Source organism: Podarcis filfolensis (assembly GCF_964270895.1).
Source record: "Podarcis filfolensis genome assembly, chromosome: 6".
Lineage (NCBI taxonomy): Eukaryota > Metazoa > Chordata > Lepidosauria > Squamata > Lacertidae > Podarcis > Podarcis filfolensis.
The window spans coordinates 80,246,537-80,273,841 of record NC_139609.1 but is presented as its reverse complement, the minus strand read 5'-3'; the positions used below and the strand labels follow the sequence as shown (position 1 = coordinate 80,273,841).

The following is a 27,305-nucleotide window of genomic DNA, read 5'->3' as shown; positions in this document are numbered from 1 at the left end:
TAAAAAAGGAGAAACCCTCACTCCCCTCCTTCATTGTGCTGATACTTGCATAATTCCCTTCCATGATACGGACTGCAGCAGATTAATCTCACACCAGCACATCCTTGGGCATATTACCTACCTAAAAACTGGATTAATCTGCATCCTCTCCCCGGAGGAAATGGGGGGGGGGATGCAGTTCTGTGAGGAAGTTATGAACATTTAACAAAGAACTCTCAGCACTCTCATCAAACCACAGTTCCTTGAATTCTTCACGGAAGCTGGGAAAATCCCATTCCTTTAAAACTAAGTGCTCATCCGCACAGGAGTTTAACATGGATTCAAAGCTGCTTGTATCTCAAGGTTTGCTGTTGTTGCATCCACATTATGTCCTCATCTAAGCAGAAGTCTGCACTCTCTCCTCTCTGCTTAAATTTTAATTTTCCCAATCTGCAGATAAGCCTTTGTCTGCCTGGACATTATTTGCCCTCACAGTGTGTTCCTTAGTGGGCTGCTTGCTCTATATTTTGCGGAGCTGGGTGAAGTACACATTTTTGTTTTAAATGGTTTTGTGTCTAATATAAGTTTGGAGTGCAGTTCTCTATGTGTGTGTGTTGTGAGCTGCAGAGCTTTGTACTGATCCATCGCAATATCTGCAGATCTTACGGTAACTCCTTACCAATATGCCACGATGCTCCACATGCAGAGCCAGATTAATACATGTGCTGCAAATGGTGTATGAGCATACCGGAGTCAAATTCGACAGTGGATGAGCCATGGAGTCTTGGCATGGGGAAAAGTGCCTGCAGGCTGTTCTACCATTTTTAAATTGGTTGTTGTTATGTACTGAAGTTCTCACCCTGGGCCAGCGGGGGGATACTGTAGATAGTTTTCACTCAGGTCCGCATATGAAAATAAGGGATTGAAAGTGACGTTCAGTGATTGGATGGTTACAGAAAGTGTACAGAAAGGGCTGGGAGAGACTCCCCATTCCCCTTTATGAGTTTTGGTCAGGGCCAGGCATTCCTTTGTTGCAACAGGTTGACTACAGCAGGTTCACTCTACTAGTCAGCCTTGGCAATAAAGTTTTGTATTTCACCAGCAGAACATTTAATCGACAGGGAAGATCTTTAAAAACACTCATTCCAACCCCATACCCTCCATGTTATGTACTGAAGTTCTCACCCTGGGCCAGCAGGGGGATACTGCAGATAGTTTTCACTCAGGTCCACATATGCAAATAAGGGATTGAAAGTGACGTTCAGTGATTGGATAGTTACAGAAAGTGTTACAGTTGCGTTGTAGTGGAGCTCTGTATAAGCAGGCTGGCTGAACCCTTCAGTTCAGTTCTGTTCTGGCCTGTGAATAAACAAGAGCTGTTTGAAGAATCGCTGTGTCGTCTGATATGTTCACCCACAACTTAACAGTTGTCCTCTCTCTCTTCCAGCTTAGTGTTTCTGTGTGCATTGGATTTCTTGCTGCTTGGACCCCCTACGCTATTGTTGCCATGTGGTCAGCGTTTGGCGATGCCAGCCAGGTGCCCGTCCTGGCCTTTGCCCTCTCTGCTGTGTTTGCCAAGTCTTCGGCAACCTACAACCCTCTGGTTTATCTGTTCTTCAAGCCCAACTTCCAGAAGTTCCTTTCCAAGGACCTCTCCCTGTTGCAAGCTGTCTGCGCCGTCTTCTGCTGCAGCCGGCCAAGGGTTATCACCCTCCAGTCCTTCCACACCCGAGATGGCCGGGCTTCCATGAAGTTCTCCACCGCTTTTACCGACCACCGTGGATCCTGCAGGAACTGCACGGACACTTTTGAATGTTTCAGTAACTATCCCCGGTGCTACAGGCTTTCTCCGAAGTCGGACACGACCGCCAAGGCCAAGCCGCTGGCGATCCTGGCAGACGGAACGACTTGCCGGCCAAGTCTGAAGAGAACCGTGCAGGTCATGGTGCTCGTGACGAGGAAGAAGACCGGGATGGGGACTAGGAGTGTGGCTGGGGATGTTCTGCCTTCAAATATTGTCAGAGATCTTATGTGAGCGAGGGTTCAAAGGCAGGGGGAGCCCCCTTTCTGCCTAGACCAATCAGGAATGTTTGGTTGCCGTTTCAAAATCCATTTTCTTCTCCATATGTATAGTTGTTTCCAAAGTGTGCTTTGCAGGCTAGGGGATACTGCAAATCTTACACCAGCATTCCTCGCCCCTCTCAGAATTCCCCTCCATTGTTTCTTTAAACAGCTGCAACTTTGTGCCAACAATTTTGCACCTGTTTCCCCCCCCCCCAAAAAAAAAGATCAATAATGCAGAGCAAAAAAAATAAAAATAAATCCTGCCTCTTCATAGGTTCCATTTGGCATTTGAGACGTCACAGTGCCACTACAGGCAACTCCCCACTTGCGCAAGATGTCCTTGTGCATAACTGTGCATGCGCACAACTTCTCTTTCTACTCTGGGGAGGGTTTCCTCATTAGGCAGAGGCACAATGGGGCTTTTGTTGAGGCTGCTCAGCTGACACGCAGTAGTTCAGCTGACCTCACACATCAGCTGTTAGCTGGGGAGGCTGAGCAGCCTCAACGAAGCCCCGCTATCCCTCTGGCTCCTGTGGAGACCCTCCCCAGAGCCTGAAGAGGACATCTTCTTTGAGCTCTCAGAAGGCTCTTCTCAAAAGCCGCAAGGACTCTCCAGGGGGCTCCCCACAACACACATTTCACTTATGCACCCAGGGCCCCGGAACATAACCCCTGCATAAGTGGGGAGTCGCCTGTATTGATGTGAGGCATAAATTTGAGTTTTGGTTCCACACCTGTGCAGTCTGCAGCGTGCTAACGTTCACTTGCACAGCTAATGTTCAGGTCAATCCAAGCGGTTGCTATTTGGAGGCAGGTACAATTAACCGCTCGCATAATTGGACTGTAAAAGATTAATCCAATCGAGCTGCGTCAGCTGCAGCTCAAATGCAGAGGATCAGATCATCAGAGGTGTGCAAGGCCATGTGGATTGGTTGAACATCCGTTCAGCCAACCCATGCCTTCAGAATGGCAGGCAGGTGCAACGGCTCATACAGTCATGTTGTTCAAGTCTACAGTGGTGTCACTGTTAGGTTCTCCTCTGCACCACAGTTCTCCTTTTAAAAGTTCATCCTGATCCAGCTGCAGGTGCAGACACAGCCCGTACTCATCTAATTCCCTACAGCAGGGAACCTGAGGCCCTTCAGATGTTTTGGACTACAACTCCCATCATCCCCTGCCAGCACAGGGGCTGATGGGAGTTGTAGTCCAAAACATCTGAAGGGCCTCTAGTTGACGAAGACTGTCCTGCAACATCTTTCTCTCCCTCTCTCTCTGTTGTTACGCACACTTTCATGGTTAATTTTTATAAAAAAAACAACTGAAGGAACACAACTCTCTCTAAAGGCATTAGGGTGGGAAGCTAAGAAATCTGAGGTGCTATTCCAACCAACTTCTCACCCTGACTTCTGTGGTCTCCATTCAGTTGTGGAAATACACAGCGAAGGTGCTTCGTTTCCCTCTCTTGCATCTGAGGGGGAATGACGATATCCCTCTACCTCACAGGAGAGGCTTGTTTAGTAGATGAAGCAACCTCATGTTTACAGTGTTTTGTACATGACAGCATTCAGTATTGCTTCATCTGATTTTCCGAGGCCATCAATACTGTAGAACGCAACAACCGCTTGTGGCCCAGAAATAAAGGCTCGTTCTACATGGAAGAATTATGACCAATGGATATAGTCCATGCCCAAACAAGGCATAGAAGATACTGGACTCCAAGGACACAGCATCCTTTCTGGCCGGACTGTCGTCTGGGTTTCACGACGAGCTCGCCCAGTGTTTTTGCCGTCGTTTTAACAATAAAAGAAGGCAGGACATTCCCAACAACTGAGGGGTGAGAAAAATCATTTTCAGTGACAAGGCAGTTTGCACCCCCCTCAGTGAGTCCATGAGAGCAATCCCGTCAATTTCAGTCTGGCACAAATGAAGAAACCTAACCTCAAAGAAAAACCACCACAGCTATCAAACTAGCTAGGACTCTTTTGGAAGCAGTCGTTGTGGCAAGAGACTGCTAACAACCTGGAACGTTCTCTCTGGCTAGCGCACGGCGATGCCCTGCTCCTCAGGCTCCATCTGGTGAAAAGGTACAGTTGGGCCAACAGAGATACAGTATTGAGAATCAGATTCTTTTTTACAAAATAAAAATGCAGAGCAGCTCTTTCAAAAACAACATTATGCTTTAAATAAGAGGGTGCACAGAAGAAGAGCTGCAAACCCCAGCAGGTACCACTTCCCTTTCTTTGACAGGGGAAAAAGATGGGCTGCGTGGTCAGCGGAGTTGTTCCACATCTGCAGTGTGGATTAGCACCAACCCATGAAAATTAGCACAGCAATTCTGTCCATGGAGATAGAAAGGCATTCAGACAATTTCACAGGAAGCAGCAGCTTTAAACCAATTCAGGCTATTTATCTGTTTGGCCACCCAAACTGGCTGCTGGTCTCTGAAGCAGAGGTTGAGGAGCCCTCGAGGTATTGATGGACTACAACTCCCATAATCCTCAGACCCTGGTGAAGCTGGCTGGGATGATGGGAGTTGAATTGCAGTGGCATTTGAAGGACCACAGCTTTCCCATCCCAACCCTTGTGCTAGTGTTTCAGATGGATGTCTCCCTTCACCTGCTACCAGATCCTTTGAAATGAAGAAGCCAGGGAGTCAACTTAGGCCCTTCTGCATGCAAACCATGCATTCTGCTGTGGCTCCTATGATTTGGTATTGACCTCTGAGTTGACAGTGGGAAAGGTCAGAGTACATCTGGGACAAGACGATGCTTTCAACCCAGCTCAAGAGTGGTCCATGGACCCAAGCTACTGCCCCAAACCCAGTGTCCATGATCCTTCCCCATAACATTATTGCAAACTCAAATTTGGTGGGTTTTGTGGGTTTTTTCCCCCTTTTGCTACTCCGCCCCCAATTACCATGGTTGTAATAAGCCTCCTCTGCAGTTTTTGCACATCTCATTTCATCCTCGCCATCTCAAGATTGCTTTGCAGTCAGCAATCCATCACATGTCCTGACATCTTTGCCGCAAGGTGGGTGGGCTTATTATCCTTCCCCATTTTGGGAAGGTGGGCGAGCAGAGTTTGCACAGGGAGATCCAGCAGTTTTCTCAGCATCACTGCAATGAAGTCTGGGCCAGAGATGGGGGGGGGGAGGAAGCCAGAGCCTTCCAGGGGTCATTAGCCTGGGCTCGCCTCCCTGCCTCCCACCAGCACCAGAACCAGCACCCCGATGGCGAATGAGATGCTTGTTGCCACTGTGTGTCCTATCAATTGTCTGGTATCATTAGCAGCTGTGCTGCTCCACACATGCAACTTATCTGAGAGCCCTGGAGGGAGAATAAGGCACTTAACGAAAGAAGCTGGGAAACAGCTTTGCTCCGTAGTGAGCCATAAGAGCAGAGTCTCTCCCACAGCCTAGGCGGCTGCCATACCACTTTACTCTATATTCTTTGCACAGGGTAGGATAAATTACCTGTCTTTCTGTATTCTATAATCTGATTCTCATCTCCTTCTGCTGGATTCCTTCTCTGGAGATACAGTCATTGCTATTCTCCATGTGAACTCCTGTAGAAGAAGAAGGAATGTTGGAACTGTACCTTTTTTGTGTAGACCACCAAACAAGAATTTGGGAGGCAGGCTGTCGGGGAGATACTTAGGCGATAAGCCCACAGTTTTGTCTCTCCAAAAGTCCCCTCTATTCCAGACAGGCTGGAGGAAAGACCTTGCTAATCGACCACTTCCACGAAGCTAGGAAAAACAAAGGAGAAACCAGGGCACCAGAGACGATGCAACACGGAAAAAGATTTGTGTCCAGACACCGACAGAGAAGCCAGACGGGCTGCCAACTTGGGATGTCACAGCAAAGGTTATCAAGCTGCCTTTTGCTCCATCAGACTGTCAGTCTACCAAGCCCAGCACTTGTCCACATTGACTGCTGGCAGCTCTTAAAGGTCTCGGGCGGGGATCACTCTCAGCCCCGTTGCAACCTGAGATCCTTTTAAACCAGAGACACCAGGGATCGAACCTGGAACTTTCTGCATGCATAGCATGTTCTCTCCCACTGAACAACTGCCCTTTACAAAAGCACACACAACAACAACAACCTGCCCTTGCTTCCACTTGATTAAGTTCATTGTGCTTATGCGGTGTTGAGTAAGGCTGAGAAGAGGAAATGGATATTCCTTTTTTAAAGAAAAAGAAAAACAAACTATGCAGTGGGAGTCAGTCCAGGCCAAGAGAGAGAGAGAAACCCCAGACAATATCTGAAGTGCTTTCCTCTTGTTTAACTGGGGCACAGAGCAAGAGATCTGTAAGCACGTCACTGTTGGCAAGTAATCTCCTCTGCTTCATTGAAGCATTTCTCTACACAGGGGAGATAATGTCAGAAGAATAGCTACATCCAAGGAAGACAAATGAAGGGATACAAAGGGGAAAAACAAAAACCAACCACAAACCAGTGGCTTTCGCTATTGGGAACACGTCTACGAGACACATGAGACACACGTCAACCTAAGATGATCAGGATAGGAACCTTCCTCTCTTGCCCTTTGTAGTGGAGGGGCACAGTTTGGAGCAACACCGCTCCTGTGGTTCCTCCATCTTGTCAATGTTTCAAAGCAAGGCCAGCTGAGGGCCAGCTATTTGTGCAATATATTATTGGGCATTTGCTAGCCGTTTCAGTTCTTAGCTAGGTTAATATGCTATTGCACCCTCTTTGCAAAGCAAATATTTATGCAAATATGCAACTAGCTTATGCAAAAAAAGAAAAAAGGAGGGAAAGGAACACCCACAGAGTGATAACACTGGTGAAGCATCAAATGGACTAACAGGAAACATTTGCGAATTAGGGCATCGGGCCCTGTAAAAGAAACCGGGGTGAGCTGTCATCTGGTTGGCAACCAAGACAAGAGGTGGACACAGTCTTCCTTCCATGATACCACATGGGCAGTATAAATGCAATGGAGATTCCTTCTCTCAACTCCCTGCCTGCCCATTGTGGGGTCATGATTGGGGCTGAGTGTGATTGCAACCTAAGGGTTAACTGGGGCCTGCATGCATGCGATTAAAATAAGACCAGTGGCTGGGGTTGCCAACTGTTCAGCCAGCCACTCTGCTCCGTGCACTGCAACGGGAACAGCAAGTGACAGAAGGCTTATCTTCCATGCTGCGGATAACCTCATCTGCCAATTTCTGCTGCAGACCAAACTTGCTATTGGGGCAGACCACTGGGCGATTTTTTTGCGCTAGATCAGTTGGCAACCCCAGTTCAAATGTAACCTGGATATGCTTGCTGCATGCAGCCCATCCAGCAATCGTCCAAGTAGAACGTGCGGCTCAGCCACCCCCAGAAGGTATCGGATGAAAGAACAAAAACTTTACCTAGCTTTGATTGCTTGATATTTCCCCCTTCTGAGCTGTTCTTCCCATGGTATTTCTCGCGTGCTTTAGTCTCATTTAGGCTGAAAGAGGAAGACCAATAACGCAGACACTTCACGTATTTGTGCTGGCAAATTCATCGAATCCCAAGCTGCCATTTAGATGCTTTGTACCTGAAATTCCCTCGTGCTGTTTCCATTGGGTAAAGTGTTCTTCCTCGCTTGCTGTCCTTAAAAAGAAAAAAAAAGAGAAAAAAACCTAGCATGTAGCGTTGCTCTGAGTTGTCAGACAGTTTGCTGCACTTCGCTGCGGGAGCGTTGACACTCCTGCAGCGTTTGCAAAGCGACTGCTGCACGTGTTTCATGTACCAGCCCGTCGCTCAGAGGCTTGTAAAGCACTTTGGGATCCATCGAGATGGAAGGAGCTTCCTTTATATGTATACTCGTTACCCCTAATGCCGAGAAAATGCTGGTCGTAGCTGTAGCAAGCATGGCAAAGCATGAGTCATGCAAAACGTGGCAGATGCCTTGGTCCACTGGTGGTCTCAGCTAAGCTGCTGTTGTAAACTAGCATGTTGTCTATGGTGTGAGGGGGAACAACAAACAAGAAACAGGATGGGACATCTGATCTGTCCCGGATTTCCAGGACTGCAATGCAAAAGGATGCGTCCAGATTTTGTGACAACAGGCTCACAGCCAGCATGAGCACGTGCAAATAAGCAAGCAAGCCCAGATGATTCTGCAAAGTTGCATGCACACTGACAACTTTACTACCATAATGTGTCTTATTGGGGTCCACAGAATAATCTGTGCAGAATAATTAGCCACTAGCTTGAGGGCACTGTGGAATAGAGTCCCAGCACAAAGGAAGCTAGCCCTCTGCTATAGCACCTCTGCATTAGAGTTGCCACCTAAATAGCCTGAAGCATGGAAATATGTTAGGCTATAGAAGGGTCACCAGGGTCAACCCAGAAATGTCCCTTGTGGCTTTAAATCCACTGCTGATTCAGGCAATCAGGAAGCCTTGATGCTTCTCATCCACTGGTCTCCTGATCCTTTGGTGTAGCCTTCTCCTTTGTCTGCTGAAGCAAGTAGGGCACCAGGAGGACAGCAGCAGGGCAAGCAGGGCAGGAGAAAAACAGACAAAAAGATAGGGCAAAGTGAATGTGAGAAGTCACTAGTGTGCCGTGCCCTGATTTAGCAGGAGATTTAAAGGTCCATGGGCAATGACAGACTTGTGACCCAGTAACTCAGTGAGTGATGCTATAGCATCTTTCTGCCTTCAGGTGCTTCTGTGAGGTTTACTCACACTGCAACCCATGAGGGCAGCTTCCTAATCACAGGGCAGGAAATTTGTGGCTAGACAGAGAAGGTAACAAGATGTGAGACCCCAGATTATGGTTTGCTCATGACCCCTCTATTCTGTAACCTGGTGCTGGGTCCATGTGAACAAGTTTTAAGCGCACACACAAATCTTTGCACAACTGGAACCTTAAACATCTAGCCAGGCAGCCTGCATATTTCTAAACACAGATCTCCACCAGCAGCTGGCCAGGTTAGATGAGATGTTCTGGGCTTCAGACCTTATTGGTGCTATGCAGAGGCAAAACTCTTGAGATCAGGGTAGCTAGCAAACAAACTAGAACAACTTCCAACGGTTTGCGAGCCTATCTTTTTTACACCCTTTAAAAGCTGGAAATCCTACCCAAAACCTGAATCCCTCACTCCAGACTGACCACCTAGTGGCCACCACTGAACTACCAAGGGCTACAGCTGTGAATTCCACAGCACCACCCATCCCTGCCACATGGAAACAAAAGGAAACCACACCACCAACCCAAACCCTCTATTTCTCTGCTTAATAACTTGATTGTTGTGCAGAAATTGTACTTCCCTGCCCTCCCCCCCAAAAAAAATAAATTTGCTCGTGCAAAACTATTAAGCTGTGGTTCAATTAAGTGTGAGTTCTGTTGCTCGCTGCACTCCACCTTCTGCCGAACTAATAGAACTGCAAATGCAAGTCCCTGCGGGGCACGAGAATATGGAAAGGTTTCAATCTCCTTGGTTAATGACACCGTATCAAGGAGAGGGGAGGACAGCTCATTTGTCAGGGGTACTGGGGACCAATACTGTGCTTTTAAGTTGGCAGACAAATCTGCTTTCTCCAAAAATTACTGCCTCCATCCCCAGTACGGGCCAAATTCTCATTCCAGCTGAACTGTGACTATTTTTCAGCCTCTCGGGCTTCTGAATACTAATCGAGAGGGGAGGGAAGCTGCCTGGACGAGGGTTGTCAACTTTTTAGCATGCCACCGTCCCTGTGCCTTTAACAGCTGCCTGAAACACAAAGCTGTTTACACATTACTAGCTTAAAACACAGCTGGGTTGTTCTATGTCTCAATTTGGACTGAAGCTGGTTGGGGGTGGGGGGAAACGCATCAAAACGCAGCATTTGAAAGGACAGGATGGATGCAGGATCGATACGGATCGTGGCTAATGCCGTGTGTACACACCAGCTTCCTGAACCAGAAGCAGGAGTGCATTGGATGTGGAGTAAATGGGAAGTTGTACACAGCCACTAGCAGGAGATAATGTTCGTTCCCAAACTGTAAAAAAAAGTTGCACTGATTTTTGCACATCAAGGTGCTGTTAAATGGTGCAAGAGCAGACCAAATAGCTTTTTTTCTAGTCAGTTGGCAACCCTGCTATGATCAAGCCAGCTAGCAAAAAGTTTGCAATTTCTTTTACCCTGAGCTGCAGCAGGTGGGGAAGGAATGGGAAAGAGAAGTTGCTTCTCCCTTGTAGGGGACATGCTATTGATAAGTTATTACACAAACGCTTCAGAACAACATATTCACAGTATTCCTGCATGCTCAAAAGTAGAGTCCTACTTTAGCACCCTACAGCTTATCTGTGTTTTACCATTCCTTAATGCAACCACAAAACTGTGATCCAGCACCAAGGCTAACCCACAACACCCTACAAATGGCCCCACTGCTATGCCATCAATGGAAGCCTGATATGTAATAGGTGAAGCTCAGTAGTAGGACTTAAGACATCACAGTCTGCATATCCTGGGACAATGTCTTCTCCTCAAGTATCCAAGGTGAAACTAGAACACCAAGCTATGAGATGTGGGATACTTCTGCACACTGCAAGATTGCCCCCAGATCACATTTTCATGTCGGGTTAGGATGGTCAGATGCAAAGGAAGACAGTATAACGCTTTGGGATCCAAATGGTCATTTCCTTAAGAGGTTTGCATTTTTAAAAGTACCAAAGCAATGCTTGCAAACAAGTAAAAATAAAATACAATAATAAAACTAGAAAAAGCATATTAAAAACAGATTTAACAATGTAATAGCGCTGGTACTGCCCAAATGGCCAGGAAAACAATAATGTAGTTGCCCGAAAACCAAAATGTGAGCCTCCCTAAGGAGAACATGCCATAAACTAGTCAACATAATAGTGTGGTGTAAGTCTATGTCTCTGAATTATCAGCCTTGCCACTACGTATAGGGCCCCTATATGTAGTTGTGCAGATGAGGGAATATCACTAGGCATGCTGTTTTGCACCCCTGCAAGAATCCCATGAGTTTCTGAGCCATCAGCAGACAATGCTTCCACACTCAGCTTCCCCTGCCCACCGTGTGATCAAGAGGACTGGAAACTTGGCCATGTGTGTTTATATAAAAAAACCTCAGTTGCCCTCTTAGGACACAGTGTTGCTTTTTCAGTTTCACAGTTCTTCCCCCCACCCCCGGTTGTTCACATCAGTGCAAGCTAATGGTTTGGATGGGGGACCATATGTTGAGATTCCTGCATTGCAGGCAGTTGCACTAGATCAGGGGTCAGCAAACTTTTTCAGCAGGGGGCCGGTCCACTGTCCCTCGGATCTTGTGGGGGGGCCAGACTATATTTTGAAGGGGGGAAATGAACGAATTCCTATGCCCCACAAATAACCCAGAGATGCATTTTAAATAAAAGCACACATTCTACTCATGTAAAAACATGCTGATTCCCGGACCATCCGCGGGCCAGATTGAGAAGGCGATTGGGCCGCATCTGGACCACAGGCCTTTGTTTGCCTACCCATGAGGTGCTTGGGGTCCCTTCCAACTCTACAATTCTCCGATTGCTGTGAGCTTTATTTTTGTTTGTGTGCACACCAGAGGAAGCTGACAATGCAGGGATGTCTTTACCCTATGCAAAGGTGGTTCACACCTTTGCTAGAATTAGGAATGGCTCAATACAGACACTGATTGGAGTGAGACTGCTTTGAGAAACAACACATCAAACAGTAGCATTCTGTAACAAAGTACAAGGTACATATGCACTTTTAGATAAGGTCATATAAAAATGGACCAAAAATCCAGCACTGGATATGCACTGGGTGCACAGTAAATGAGAGAGCAGCGCAGGCTTTGACTGCATGTCCCCATCTCTCTGGGAGCAGGTTACTTCTGCAGCACTTAGGAAATCCCTATACTTAGCTAATGCTGATTTCTGCACCATCAGCTCTCAGCGAAAGGCACAGGAGCAGTGTTTTGTTGTTGCTTCCGGCCAGTTGGCAACCCTGCTCACCCTTACATACCCATTCGAGGAGGAAGAGACATTCCTGGCAACATATTGCCCGGCTTGGCAAACGACTGCCTGAGCCGCAGCACCCCTTTCAGAGCGATAATAAGATTTCCTCGGCTGCAGTAAAGTGAGAGTTTGGCAACGGCAGCCGCTCCATCGTGTCGCCTGCGTGTCAAAACGGTTGTGCAAATCAGCCCCCGCGGCCGCCTGGGACCCTCGCTCTGTCGCATGCGCTAAAAGCTCATCACATAACACGCAGAGCTGTGCGTCTCCTCTGCCATCTCTGCTGGCTCCCTGAACAGCGCCCGGCTGGGGTGTGTGGGCCCTTCTGCAGCTGCTGGGCCATTGTAATTACCCTCGGTCAATGAGCCTTGCTAAAATGAACCCGCTTGAATACCAGGCAAGGGAGCAAACTCCTGAGCTGACAACTCCTGTTTGCTTTTGGGCAAGGCGCAAGCCGTTTTGCTGCTTTCTCCAGAATCAGCAAGCAGAACAGGCCATCTGCTCCGACAGACCTTAATAGGAGATCATCAGCGTCTCTCTTGCCCCTGGAGCCTCTGCGTACACTTGGCAGGGCTTTGGACGGCTTCGACGCACGTCCCTTTCCCAAACGCTGGGAAGGAGACAGAGAAAGAACCGGTTCACGATCCTGAATCAAGAAGGGATAAAGCTCCCAAATTACTGGGGCACACTTATCTATGCTGAAAGTGAGGGCTCTGGGCTAATAGTTTTCCTAGCGGTTACACAGACTAGGGGATTTTGGCTTCTCTCTGTATCTACCTGGCAAGCAGCACCAGCCAGATCCCCCTCATTTCTGCAACTATTAAAAGGTGCAAGATGCAGCCCCAGCCTCCTTTCCATCTGGCCAGCCTAATAAATCAAAGGCCCAGTAGTTCTGAAACCAGAGTCAAGTTGCCAGCTTTGCCTTCCTCTGGCTGCCCCTCTAGCAGCAGTTTGAGCTGCAACAATTAGCAGGTGATTACATTTAGCAGGTGAGCATATTTAACTCCAAGCAAGTAAATGTTCGCTTGCTGATCTCTGTATTATCGCCAGCCCTCTCCTAAAAGTTGCGGCAGAGAGCAAGCCAGGTATATTCTTTCTTGCCAGTTGGTTACCTCAGCATTGGTAACATGTCCCACTGTACAGCATGTCCCACTGTACAGAGGTCAGTCCTCTGAGGGGTCTAGACATGGCTCAAATCACCAGCCAGACACTGCATTCATTGGGTGATGGCCAGTCAAGGCCTCTCAGCCTACCTTACCTCACAGTAGGGTTGCCACCCAACCCTAGAAAAACAGGACCGCCCCATTTTGGGACAAAAGTGTCCTGTTTGGACTTCAAATGTGTTATGTGCTGAGTTCAATGGGATTCAGAATGCAGCAGTCTGATTGGACCTAGAACAATAGGGTCCAGAATGCAGCAGTCTGATGGTCCACAGGAGCCACCCAATCCAGCTCCAGGTAGAAGGGAATCAGCAACCTGATTGGCCTACAGGTGAATCCCAGAATTAGCCAATCACGTGGGGCCCATTGTGTAAATAATGTATATAAAGTCCTGGGGGAACTTCCATTCCTCCACTATGAGCTGAATAAAGAATATGAAATCCACTCTCGACTCCGAGTATATTTCAAAATGGAATGCCTTTACCCCCGTATTCAAGTTTGGCCAATCCAAAATGGCAGTTGTGTTGCTGTTGGTGCAGCTGACCAGGAGCCTGGCCCAGCAAGAGTGACAATAGAGAGATGGGGGAAGGAGCAACCTCCCTTCTCCCTCCTTCGCCCCCTCCTTCCTTCCCTCTTGCTGGTGCTCCTCCTCAACCGCCACCCTTCAGTCTAGCAAGGTGCAGGTCCACCACTGCTTGGCCCCCTCCACCACCCCGACCTGCCCCCCCCCCAGGCTTGAGCTGCAGCCATCTACCCTTGGCCCCTGCCTGTCAAGGGAAAGAGTGGGGCCAGGCCAGAGTAGTGAGGGAGGTGGGAAGCCGAATGCGGGGAGGATTTGATGTCATGAGTGTGTGTGTGTGCCCCCCAATCTCCATGCCCTGACCCGTCCTGTACTTTGGCCAACCAAACATCGCACTCCTACCTCACAGGGATGTTGTGAGGATAAAATGGGGAATCACTTACACCACTCGGAGTTCTTTGGAGGAAAGGTTGACTAGGTAAAGGACCCCTGGATAGTTAAGTCCAGTCAAATGCGACTATGAGATTGCGACTCCCATCTCGCTTTCAGGCCGAGGGAGCCAGCGTTTGTCCACAGACAGCTTTCTGGGTCATGTGGCCAGCATGACTAAACCGCTTCTGGTGCAACGGAAACACTGTGACGGAAGCCAGAGCGTACGGAAACACCGTTTACCTTTCCACCGCAGCAGTACCTATTTATCTACTTGCACTGGCGTGCTTTCGAACTGCTAGGTTGGCAGTAGCTGAGACAGAACAACGGGAGCTCACCCCATCACAGGGATTCGAACCACCAACCTTCTGATCGGTTTAGACCACAGCGCCACCCGCATCCCTAAAGGTAGACTACAAATGTGGTAATAACATAAATAAGAAGGGTAGCAAGAGCCTTGAATCTGCTTGTCAGTAGGGATAACCTAGACAGCAGACAGACCTGTCACACAGTCTACCCCCAATATAATAAGGTGCACTGCTGTAATTGTGGTAAATATTTCTCAGTTTGCATCTACACCCATGAATTGGAATATGCACATTTTATGCAGAGCTCTCTGTTGTCCTCTTTTTTGTGTGAGGCCTTATTGCTATATGTCATGGGGCATGGGAAGCAGGTAAGAGGTTAGCTCAGTGGGAACTCGTGCCTGTTGAGATGGGTGGGTCAGAAGGCAGAGAAGTCAACAGGAGGCAGAGCCAGACTGAGCCCAGGAGAGGCAGAGCCAGCTGACTCTCCTTGAGCCCCATCCTCCTTCCTGCAAGTGTATGTGGGAATGGCCCCATGTACACAACAGTCAGAGGTGCAAGAGACATAAATAATGCTGAAAAGTTGGCCAGCCCGGATTATTTGGTTTGAGATTAGTTTTAATAATGTCACTCCCTAGTTCTGTTCTCACTGCCAGTAATTAGGATTACAATCAACTCTCCGGACTTTATAAGGGAAACTCCGAGATCAATTGTCACAGATCAGTTTTCACTTATCATATTTCAGCTCACCCTCTGTTCATAGATTGAACCCTGAATTATTGAAGAATGTTTAAAGGAGCAAAGAGGACAAACCTTTCCCCCCTCAGTTCAGCCCCTTGCAGACCTGTGGCTTTTGATCCAAGTAAATCAATCCAGAGTATTTGCTACTTACTGTATTTTTCACTCTATAAGACGCACTTTTCCCCTCCTAAAAAGTAAGGGGAAATGTGTGTGCGTCTTATAGAGCGAATGCAGGCAGGAGGCTCTGCACAGCACTCCCTTTAAAGAGCCGTGTGGAGCGTGTGTGCGGCTCTTGGGGGTCCCCAAGAGCCGCACACATGCTCCACAAGTTCTTTAAAGGGAGTGCGGCTCTTGGGGGAGCCTTCCGCTGCCCTCAAGAGGCTTCGCGGGGCTATCCCATAAGCTAGGACAGCAAGCGGGATCACTGAACAGTGATCCCGCTTGCTGTCCTGGCTTCTGCGTTAGCCACGCACAGCCTCTCCCGGGCAGGGGGATGAAGGCTCCCCCTGCCCGGGAGAGGCTACGCACGGCTATCCCATAAGCCAGGACAGCAAGAGGCTATCTCAGAAGCCAGATCCCTCTTGCTGTTCTGGCTTCTGGGATTCAGAATATTTTTTTCTTGTTTTCCTCCTCCAAAAACTAGGTGCGTCTTATGGTCTGGTGCGTCTTATAGAGCGAAAAATACGGTATATGGGATTAGTCCTCCATCACACTATTTGATTGCCCTTCGGAAGGGGGAGAAGAAGGAGGGATCTGGATGCAGGCTTGGCCATCATCCGTGGAGGCTACTCTGTTAGGGCAAGTAGGGCGCTGCCCCACCAACGTTAGTCTACCCTTTTCCATGCCCCAACCGTCTGCCTTCTTCCTTAGGAAATGGTTCTGTCTGTCATTCGCGCTGGTGCCAAATGCTGTCAGTTTCCTTGCCTTTTGCCCTACCAGTCCAGTGGGCACCAGCCACGCCTGGGCACCATCCACATTTATTATTGTTTGTTAAAATGCTTGTTTTATGCTGAATGCTGTGCCTGGATCAGTCCAGTGGCTCAGGGAAATGTTAAAGCAGCACACACAAGTTAAGGTCTGTCCACAGACTCCCAGTCTTTAAAAAAATGAGGCAAAAGGAGAGGGCAGTTGGAGGGTAGAGGAAAGTTTACACTAACCGGAAGAAAAGGAAGAAAGTAAATGTCATAGTTTTGAACATTTACTTAGGAGTTCAACTTAGGAATTGAAAAAAATAAATAAGTCAAATAGAATATTGACAGGGAAACACAGGGACCCTTTACTTTTGAGCATGGACAGAAGAGTATTTTTGTAGGTTTTTCTGTTAAAAGTCCAGAAATTCTACTGCAGGGTGGCAGGAGGAAGTTGGGGAGAGCATCTTAAGTCCTGAAATCAGCTTCCCAGGAGGCTTGCCAACTTCTATTAGCACTATTTGTTTGTATTAGCTTTACTCATCAGCCCAGCATGCAGAAATTTGGCAGCAGGAGCTTTCCTTGGCACAGAAGGAAACTCTGTGGCTGCTAAATTCTTGTCTGTGGAGTTGTTGATAAAGGCACAGTAACAATGCCAGTGAAAGTTGGCGTTGCAACTATACGTGCCAGTCAGGCACAAGTGTGCAGTCTCCGCTTACTTCTGGAAGAGGCTGCAAGGTGGCGCTGGGCCTCCTGCCCTGCTCCCTTAGAACAGTCACTTTTCCTTCCCCCACCTCCCCTCCTGCCTGCTTGTGGTGCTCTGTGAAATTCTCAATCCCAGAGCAGAGATGTGGGGTTATTGGTCTGCAATCTGGAGAGTGCCCCTGTGGAGCAGTCTTGGAAACAACAGGAGGAGTTGGAGTGGGCAGAAGAAGCCACCTTGTCTGTCAGCAACCCAACTGCAAACCCATTAGCCCCACAGCAGGGTTTAGGGGCCTGTAGTGAGCCTGACCTTGTTGGACTACAAGTCCCATCATCCATGGCTGTCGGCCGAGCTGGCTCAGCATCATGGGAGCTGGAGTCCAACAACAACTGAAGAGCCTCAGGTTCTCCACAGAGATGGGCCAGGAGGTGCCCCTGCATTCTGGTATGAGTTTGCATGCATGGCCACATTTTATCCCAACAAGTGTGGGGCACTCCTAGGGTTTTCCTCCCCACTTTCACCAACAGAGATCCTACACCTTTAACAACTAAGGAACAGCCAGGACTTACAAGTGCAGTGTTGCCCTGAAGAGCGGTCTGCACCTGTTGGATTTCTACCTGTTGCGCAGCAGTTAATTGCACAAGGCTTTGGAGTGGAGGCTACTCCTCTGGAAACCTATGCGCTCCGGTGCTCGTGGACGACATTAGCAATCTTCACACATCTTTCCTGGTCTGGCTTCTTCCTCTCTTCCATTACGGGCTCCTGGCCCTGCATCCTTTCTCTTCCACCCCAGCCCAAATCACAAAAACTCATCTCCCCAAAACGTAGTGTCACTTTGGATTGTATTAGTCTACAGGGCAAACTTTCCACGGCAGAGGAAGCAATTGATCTGGTCCTCCAGCCGTCTCAGACAGATGCAGACCAAGTAACGGGAAGCCTCATTCCTGGGCCTGGAGAAAGAGAGGCCATAAATGGTCTGAGTGTATTAAAGAGGCTCATTTTATGATAGACAAGGCAATCAATTTGCAGCCATAATGGGCGCAGCGATGCCTCAGCCCATCAGGTACCGCACAGAAGATGGGGGTTCTTTGTCTTCTCATTTTAGCAGCTCCCTTCTTATAGCTTATTGAGGTGGAGCGAGGGAGGGATCCGGTTGTAAAGTCCCTGTGGCTGAAATTTATAATCCCAAACAGTAATTTCCACTCTGCTGCTGCTCAGTTTGCCCTGGGCTAGGGATCTTAAGCAGTTGCGCAGTCCGAGAACTGAGGTAGAACTTTGTTCTCAGTCTAGTCAGAGTTGCTCTTTCCAAGGGCAAGTTGTGAAAATTTGGCAACCCCTCTTACCAAACTCCTCCCCTTGCACCTCCTATACCCCCATCCCGTTTTCCTTGTTCTGCGCTTCAGATGTTCAAAACATACACACTTCCAATCAGTCTAGGTATGCATTTTCAATTCTCCTGCCCAGCATCTTTTTTATTAGGACAATTTTACATCATGCATATGTGGCGTTAAATAATGAACCGGTGTCGGTACAATTATTCCTGCGGACGGTGGTTGAGTGTGGCTATGCATATTTCAAATGCGTGGCCTTTGGAGCAAGCTGGTTTTCCTCATGGTTTAACTGCAGGTGTCAAGTTAATCTGCAGAGATCAACTTAGAATTCTGCGGCCATCACCAGTCCTGTGGGTTCTAAGAACCATTTCGCACATTAAGTGCCACCAAGTCCACCCTCAGCAGTGAGCTGTGGGCTAAAATCCCGATTCAAAGAAAAGTATGTGCCTGTTTCACTCCCAGTTTACAGATGTGAAAAGTTTCTCAAACTGCCACTGTAAAAGCAAAATATATATTACTAGAAAGCTGCAGTGGCTGTCCACCGAGGGATGCTCGCTGAGCAGAAAAACAAAATGTTTGCAGCTTGACATGCAAACGTCGGCAGCGTTTTGTTCGTTTGTTTACAGCCCTGAGATCAACATTATTATCTCCTAATTGTCACATGACCTGGGAACCCTGTAGAACTTAGCTGGCAAGAAGAGTAGTTAGCATTAAGTCAGATTCCTCTTGAATTAAGTTGATTCCTCTTGAATTAAATTAGGGTTGCCAGACCTCCAAGTCCTCAGGTTTGCCTGACCTCTTCCAGGTGGCAGGTAGAGGGCTTGAATGTCCAGGTGGGTGAGAGTTGCTTTAATAATAAAATAAAAAACATTATTATTAAGAAGCCTGTGCATGCAGGAGCTGGCTGCAAATCATAGCACAGGCACTTGGGAGATCTGCCCTCCTCCTCTCCTAATTAACCTCCGTTTCCAAGGTCTGCCTCAAGGCATCACAGGGTACTGTCCCTAGGTCTCAGATTTTGGCCCTGAAATCTCAGATACACTGAAAATTTTGAACCAAAGAACAATCTTAGAATTCTAACAGCAGCAGCAGCAGTTATTGATGACACAAATGATTTAGGAAATACTTGTTAAGATGTGTAAAAGCAGAGTCAATCACCCATCTCCTACTACCCTCCTGAGAAAAACCCCACCCCACCCTCCCACTATATATAAGGGTCTGGTGATAACTTCTGTTTCAGTGTACTGTAGCTGAAGAAGTGTGCATGCACACGAAAGCTCATACCAAGAACACACTTAGTTGGACAATTTTTTTTATTTTTATATATACCGTATTTTTTGCTCTATAAGACTCACTTTGTCCCTGCTAAAAGGTAAGGGGAAATGTGTGTGCGTCTTATGGAGTGAATGCAGGCTGCGCAGCTATCCCAGAAGCCAGAACAGCAAGAGGGATTGCTGCTTTCACTGCGCAGCGATCCCTCTTGCTGTTCTGGCTTCTGAGATTCAGAATATTTTGTTTCTTGTTTTCCTCCTCCAAAAACTAGGTGCGTCTTGTGGTCTGGTGCGTCTTATAAAGCAAAAAATACGGTATTTTTCTACTGCGTAAGACCAACACAGCTACCTACCTAAATCAGTCAGAAGTTCGGTTATAAAGGAATGCTTTCACCTAAAGGTATATAATGAATGGTTGAGACAGATTTTAGCAGAGCTATTTTTCTAGAAAAAGAGTTGCTTGAGTTCACCATGAACTTCTCCCTCGTCCTCTTAGCATGGCAATGGCGCACACCTGAGCTGAGCTCCGGTGAGCTCTGACTGAAATAAAGCCTTGGATTTTAGTATCCAAAAGTGGTAATTGACAGAGCTGCAAGCTACCTAAACATACAGGCAATTGTGCCAGGGAGCCAGATGCATCTGCAAGATATCCAAGACAGAACCAGCCGAACAGACGCAGTTGAGCTGTGGCAGAAGATAACAGGCGTACAAGATTCTAATTACACAGCAGAAAATGGGGAACGCGCCCTGGGGAGCGGGGGGGGGGGAGAGAGCATCTTCACTCCTTCCACCCCTCCAGCTTGTTCAGTTCCACATCTTCTTTTCAAGACTTGTGGGGTAGGTAAGCTGGACCCAGGAGACAAGACTTCAAATCTCCACTCAGCCCTGAAGCTCACTGGATGGTCTTGGGCAAATCACTCTTGCTCAGCCTAGCCTACCTCACAATGCTGTGATGAGGATAAATTGGGCAGCAGGGAACCTAGCTAACAGCAATGGGTACAGAACAAGCCCCTCTCTCCCCAGATTGAGGCTGAAATTCTATGTACATTGCTTGAGTGTAAGCATCATTGAATGCTGTAAGACTTAAAGGTAAAGGTAAAGGGACCCCTGACCATTAGGTCCAGCCGTGACCAACTCTGGGGTTGCAGTGCTCATCTCGCTTTATTGGCCGAGGGAGCCAGTGTACAGCTTCCGGGTCATGTAGCCAGCATGACTAAGCCGCTTCTGGCGAACCAGAGCAGCGCACAGAAACGCCATTTACCTTCCCGCCGGAGCGGTACCTATTTATCTACTTGCACTTTGATGTGCTTTCGAACTGCTAGGTTGGCAGGAGCAGGGACCGAGCAACAGGAGCTCACCCCGTCATGGGGATTTGAACCACCGACCTTCTGATCAGCAAGTCCTAGGCCCTGTGGTTTAGACCACAGCGCCACCCGCGTCCCTTTTGCTGTAAGACTTACTTGTGAGTAAATACACACATGATTTAGTTTTGTAGTTGTGTCCTATATAGCAAATAGGAGCTTCTTCGTCTTCTTTTAAATGAAGGCTAAGACTCTAGGCCCTTCTGCTGGTGTTGCAAACCATGCCCCTTCAAATTCACTGCCCTGGGAAATTGCCCCATTTGCCCTCTCATAAATATATATTTTAGGGGACGCTGGTGGCACTGTGGTCTAAACCACAGAGCCTAGAGCTTGCCAATCAGAAGGCTGGCAGTTTGAATCCCCATGACAGGGTGAGCTCCTGTTGCTCGGTCCCTGCTCCTGCCAACCTAGTAGTTCGAAAGCATGCCAGTGCAAGTAGATAAATAGGTACTGCTCTGGCAGGAAGGTAAACAGTGTTTCCGTGCGCTGCTCTGGTTTGCCAGAAGTGGCTTAGTCATGCTGGCCACATGACCCGGAAGCCATACGCCGGCTCCCTCGGCCAATAAAGCGAGATGAGCGCTGCAACCCCAGAGTGGTCCGCGACTGGACCTAACGGTCAGGGGTCCCTTTAACTTTACCTTAAATATATTTCTGGATGTGCATCTAAGGCATGGGGGGGCACTGAAACACCCCCATTGATCTCAGTGATTGAGGTGGAATATGTGAAAGAAATATGTGTCTTCTCAATAGGGCTGGACAAATCTTTCAACTTTGGTTTCTCATTTTCCCAGTATTAATTAAGTTCAGTTTTCTTGCAGTTTTCTCTTTAAGTCACCAGCGAATTTCTCCTATTTCTCCATGCCTCTTTATGCACACTTTACGCTAGTATATGGAATATTGCAAAAAAATTATTTGGCCAAAGAACCACATTGCCAAATTCAGAGAAGCGCAACTTTAGAAGAAGGGTGGCTGTGTTTTGGTTCACATATTGTTTTGGAAAGGGGAAACTGAAGGGGTTTGCCTTTTGGTATTGAATCTCCCCCCCCCCCCGTACCTGTTGTCTTTGGGGTCATGCCCCTCCTCTTTTTTGCCAAGATGTACTTTCTTGGGCTACATGATCACTGCAGATGGTGACAGCAGCCACGAAATTAAAAGACGCCTGCTTCTTGGGAGAAAAGCAATGACAAACCTAGACAGCAACTTAAAAAGCAGAGGCATCATCACCTTGCCAACAAAGGTCCATATAGTTAAAGTTATGGTTTTCCCAGTAGTGATGTATGGAAGTGAGAGCTGGACCATAAAGAAGGCTGATCGCCAAAGAATTGATGCTTTTGAATTATGGTGCTGGAGGAGACTCTTGAGAGTCCCATGGACTGCAAGAAGATCAAACCTATCCATTCTGAAGGAAATCAGCCCTGAGTGCTCACTGGAAGGACACATCCTGAAGCTGAGGCTCCAATACTCTGGCCACCTCATGAGAAGAGAAGACCCCCTGGAAAAGACCCTGATGTTGGGGAAGATTGAGGGCACAAGGAGAAGGGGACGACAGAGGACGAGATGGTTGAACGGTGTTCTCGAAGCTACCAGCATGAGTTTGACCAAACTGCGGGAGGCAGTGGAAGACGGGAGTGTCTGGCGTGCTCTGGTCCATGGGGTCACGAAGAGTCGGACACGACTAAATGACTAAACAACAACAACAAGGTGCTACCATATAAACCATTGCTCATGCTACTTCTGCAGGGGCCCCTTGAAAAGCTAGCAACCCTTGCTGCGAGATCAAGCCTGAAAGTGTGCTTTACCTTGAGGTCCTGAGAAGGTGACCTTGAGCCTTCTAGACTCCCTAGCAGTAAAAGAAGATCTTCTCCCCATCCCTCTGAATTTCCACTAAAAGCCTTGTTTATTTGATCCAGACAGAGCGTGCACGCTGTCAGCTAACCCCTCTGTCATCACAAACGGCATTTTGAACAGATTCGGAGGGTTTCGTGCTCAACTGCACGAGGCATGTTAGAAAAGCTCTCCCAAATACAATTCACGCTGTAGGTTTAACCTTCCTAGAAGTCTCTTCCCTGCCTATCTTTTTAGCTCTGGTGACACCGATAAATGCATGAGGCTCCCTCGGGAGGCTTAGATGCCAAAGTCTCTCCTCCCTGGCTGCTTTTTGTCACTCCATCCATATCACTGAACCACAGCCCAACTGGGGAGCCGATTGTGTTCCACCATGACTCCTGTATTTTATACATTTTTAAAGAGCTGTAGCCTTAAATAAATGGCGGAGAAGGTCAGGGAGGTGCTGTGTCTGGCAAGCGAGCATCATGGCTAGACAGCCAGTCTGGGCAAGAGGGTGCCCTGATTTAGAATCATGGAATCGTAGAGTTGGAAGGGACCTTGAGAGTCATCTAGTCCAACCCTCTGCAATAAAGGAATCCTGTCCACAGCCATCCCTGGGTCGGCTCAGCGCCCTTACGTGTGCCAGGACCTACCAAAGATGCTCTTCCATTTTTCATTGTTTTATTAAGCGTGTTCTCCTTCATGGAGAGCATGGGTTGCAGTGGGGTTAACCAGACATCCCCTGTTGCTGGGCAAGTTGGTTTGGTTGGCCCACTGTGTGATTGGACTCCTTGGGTTGCTGGGGAGAGTGTGATGTTGCTAATATAGATTGACAGCCTCAGTTGATATATATTCCCTGCGCGCAGCATTGAGCTTCCTCTTTTTCGCTGCGTGCATCGGATCACCCGCCCACCCTCCCTTATTTTTAGGGAGTTTGTTGCGTTTGACCTTGCTATGCCTGTCATGGGGTCGCTTGATTTTGGGGCAGAGGCCTGGTACGAATTTTGTCCATTTGGCTGACTGGCTGGTGCCTTTGGTTTTTGCCTACTGCGTAGCAAATTGTCACAACTTGTAAGGTTGCGGTTAGGCATTGGTTTTTAGAAAAATGGGTTGGTGGAGGGGTATGGATTGGCTGTGCCTACCCCTACAATGTTGTTGCTGCAAAGGAAAGGAATCCAGGGGCTCCGTTAAAGGAATCCAGGGGCTCACTATGCTTTTGTCCACACCCCTGTAAAGGGGGATAGGGCCACACAAGAGCCCCTGGGAGCATTTGGGGAGAGGTGAGGGTCTGGTACCCAGCTCCATTTACTCCCCATAAAATGTTTTCCCTTACTGACTTTGCAGGATTGCAGATGTCAGTTCTGTCCCTGGGCGGGGACAGATAGTCATAACCAATGCCTAAGCAACCACTCACTTTGTTTGTATTTTAATAAAGTTGTGGCCAAAATTATGCCAAAAACCTTTAAAAAAATTATGGTGTGAATTTATTTAGGGTGGCTTGGGGACCTCGACACACAAATCTGCCTGATCCTGGACTTCTGCCTGATCCTGGACTTCTCTGCCACAAATTTTCCCAGCTCACTAAGTCCTATTACGTCTTCAGTGGCCACTTATTGTCTTGCCATCATTCCCAAGGCTCTGAGCCTTCTTCCCTTGGGGGGGGGCGTCCCCCAACTGCTTCCTCCCTCCCTCCCTCTGCATCCAACCAGTCCATGATGGGTAGGATGAGGGGTCCAAACTTTAAATGTGCTTCTTGCAGCCTGTGACCTGTACCAAAAATGCAATGCACACCCAGGATCAGTGTGAGGATATTTGTTTACCATGAAGCAACAGGAACGTATGGGGCGGGGGGGGGAGGAAATGTGTGTGTTTTTAATCTTTCTCATGGGGTCCACATAGGTATATATTTAGACACACGCAGAGAGACACACACCTTCCTTCTGCGTCACTGGTGGGTGAGTGATTAGCAAACTCTTTGTTAATTCTAATTGCTTTCTTATCAAGCATTTGTACTGCTTATCTCCCAAACATCTTCATTTGAAGCTTATCTTACGCTGCATAGCAAGACTCTTGCTAATTTGGTTCTTTGCCATACCAAGGAAAATGCCCACTGCCCATTGCTTGATGGCTTGGCGTGTCCAGGGTATTAAAAGAACTTCCCCCCCCTCCAAGGTGGATTTTATTTTATTCATGTAACTTTTTCTATCCCTTGCCTTTCTCTACTCCCTTATGGTCTGCTCAGAGTGAGGCTGGTTTGGGATTACCTCCTACTGTTGTCCCAAATCACTTCCTTTGATGGTGCCAACGGGAAGGAAAGGGTGGGATCATCTCAAGGGGACCCCCCCACAGGTTTGTAGAAGCACAAAATATTGTTGCAGTTGGGTGCCACCCACTCTCTCTGCCGAGCAGTAGCAAGAGTCCATGGGGCTCCAGATACTCAGAGTCTGTGTTCCTTTGGAGAACTGAGACATGACAGAGACTGTCATAGCTTTAAGAAATATGGCTTATTCACCTATTTACACCTTCAATCTGCACGGAGGGAGTCCATCTCCCACAGCAGTGCAGCCAGCCTTCAGCCAGCCTGCCCAAGATGGATCCCAGTCTTTTCTCTCCCTCCTTCTTCCCAGAACACCTTGCTCAAAAACTCTCTTTCCCTTCAAACACACACCCCATCACCTTGGCAACATCTGTCTCCCCAGGCCAAAGGATCCCTCTCAGATGGCCCATCAACATATTTTGTCATGTTAACAGATTTGCTCTTCGCGAGGCCAGCCAGGCTGATTTGCATTAAGTCAGTCCAGAGATTCCTTGTCTGGCACAGCTCTGCAGCTTGTACTTTCATCCGTATCCCAATTAACCAAAATCCTACCATTTACAGTGGTATCTCGAGTTAAGTACTTAATTCGTTCTGGAGGTCCGTTCTTAACCTGAAACTGTTCTTAACCTGAGGCACCACTTTAGCTAATGAGGCCTCCTGCTGCTGCCACGCCACTGCACGATTTCTGTTCTCATCCTGAAGCAAAGTTCTTAACCCGAGGTAATATTTCTGGGTTAGCGGAGTCTGTAACCTGAAGCATATGTAACCTGAAGCATATGTAACCCGAGGTACCACTGTATTAATTTCTAGGGTTTAGGGGGTCCCCCCAAACCTATAACAATATATTTAAGAGAGAGAAAGCCTAAGGTGACTTATGCCATCGTTTGATTTCCAGCACTGCAAATCATTCTTTTTTACATCCAGTATGGACACGAGCCTCCCTCCCCATTCCTCTTCCGAGTGCCAGCTTCCATTCGGCACTCTTCACTCCCGGCAAAGGTTTGTTCCCCCACCCCTTTGCTTTCTGAAGACTTTTAACTTCCTTGCTCTCGACTGCCTGCTTCACTTTGACTGGCAAGCCAGAAAAGCCCAGAAAGGTGTCAAAGCCTTGCAGAGAGCTGTCGCATGAGCTTCGAGAGCTCTTGAAGAGCAATTCAAAGCAATTGCCTCCGCTAGGCCCCACTGCTGCCCATCACCTGGAACGCGGCCTTGGAGGCAGGCAGGTGGCGGATAAAAATCAGACCGCTGGATTTCAATGGCAGGAATGTTCCTTCCAGAATTGCTTTGCCATCTAGGGTTTTTGTTTTTTTCCTAACTGCAGTTGCTGCCGGTGAGCAGCTGAAACTCTTCATCGGTGGCACCTATCTGCTCCCTGTCTTCCAGCAGCTGCTCCTCTTCCGTTGCACAACTAGAGGCAGGAAAATCTGGGAAATGGGATTGATACCTTGGTGGCCGGAACTGCCAGCAAATTCAGGCAAGAATGCCTTCCTTGAGAAAGAGAAGAGAGCTGTCATTCTCACATCCGAGACTGAATTTCTCTCCCACCCTTCCTCCCCAAGGAACTTGGGGAAGCAAACAGACATCCTGTTAAGAAACAACAGCAAAGCAAAGGCATTCTAAAAACCATTTGAATTGAAGACTGTTAAAATTAAAAACATTATAAAAGCAATTGCAATTAAAAACAGTATTCCATCTAATGATTTCAAGGATCTGTACCTTTCAGACACTAAATAATAATAATAATAATAATAATAATAATAGTTATCATCATCATCATCATCATCATCATCATCATCATCATTATCTTTTATTCCCCTTCCTTCCCTCCCCCTCCCCTTTTTATGAAGATTACCCACTTGGGATCCCACAGCTAATTCTCCCCTGGTCTCCTCGCTGGCCCAAATAGGACTAATTTAGCCAGCTAGCCCTGGTGATCATCTAATGTTTATTGGATAGATTTCCCCCCTAAATTGATTTTGAATTCTGAATCTATTGTTATTCACATTTTATTCTGTATTTTATGCTGTTTTTGTTGCATCAATTAAGTGTTTAAATTTTGTTGTTAGCTGCCCTGAGCCCGGTTTTCTGAACTGGGAAGGGCGGGATATAAATAAAAATTTATATTAATAATAATAATAATAATAATAATAATAATAATAATAATAATTTCATTATTTATACTCTGCCCATCTGTCTGAGTTTCCCCAGCCACTCTGGGCGGCTTCCAACACATATAAAAGCGTAATAAAAAGTCAAACTTTGAAAACTTCCTGATACAGGGCTGCCTTCAGATGTCTTCTAAAAGTTGTGTAGTTCTTGATCTCCTTGACATCTGATGGGGCACCACTACCAAGAAGGCCCTCTGCCTGGTTCCCTGTAGCTTCACTTCTCGCAGTGAGGGAACTGCCAGAAGGCCCTCGGAGCTGGATC

At 47.6% G+C, this 27,305-nt stretch overlaps 1 protein-coding gene across 3 annotated transcripts in view; it reads left to right on the top strand.

Annotated features, from left to right (window-relative positions):
- The window catches only part of LOC310764623 (opsin-5-like), a 76,939-nt gene extending 68,567 nt beyond the window's left edge, over nt 1–8,372 (top strand). For all 3 annotated transcript variants that reach the window (XM_083618933.1, XM_083618932.1, XM_083618931.1), the window contains exon 6: nt 1,427–8,372. In XM_083618933.1, coding sequence (XP_083475059.1) covers nt 1,427–2,014 — 588 coding nt within the window. In that variant the 3' untranslated portion in view covers nt 2,015–8,372. The remainder of the gene's footprint in view (nt 1–1,426) is intronic.
- The last annotated feature ends 18,933 nt before the right edge of the window (nt 8,373–27,305 follow it).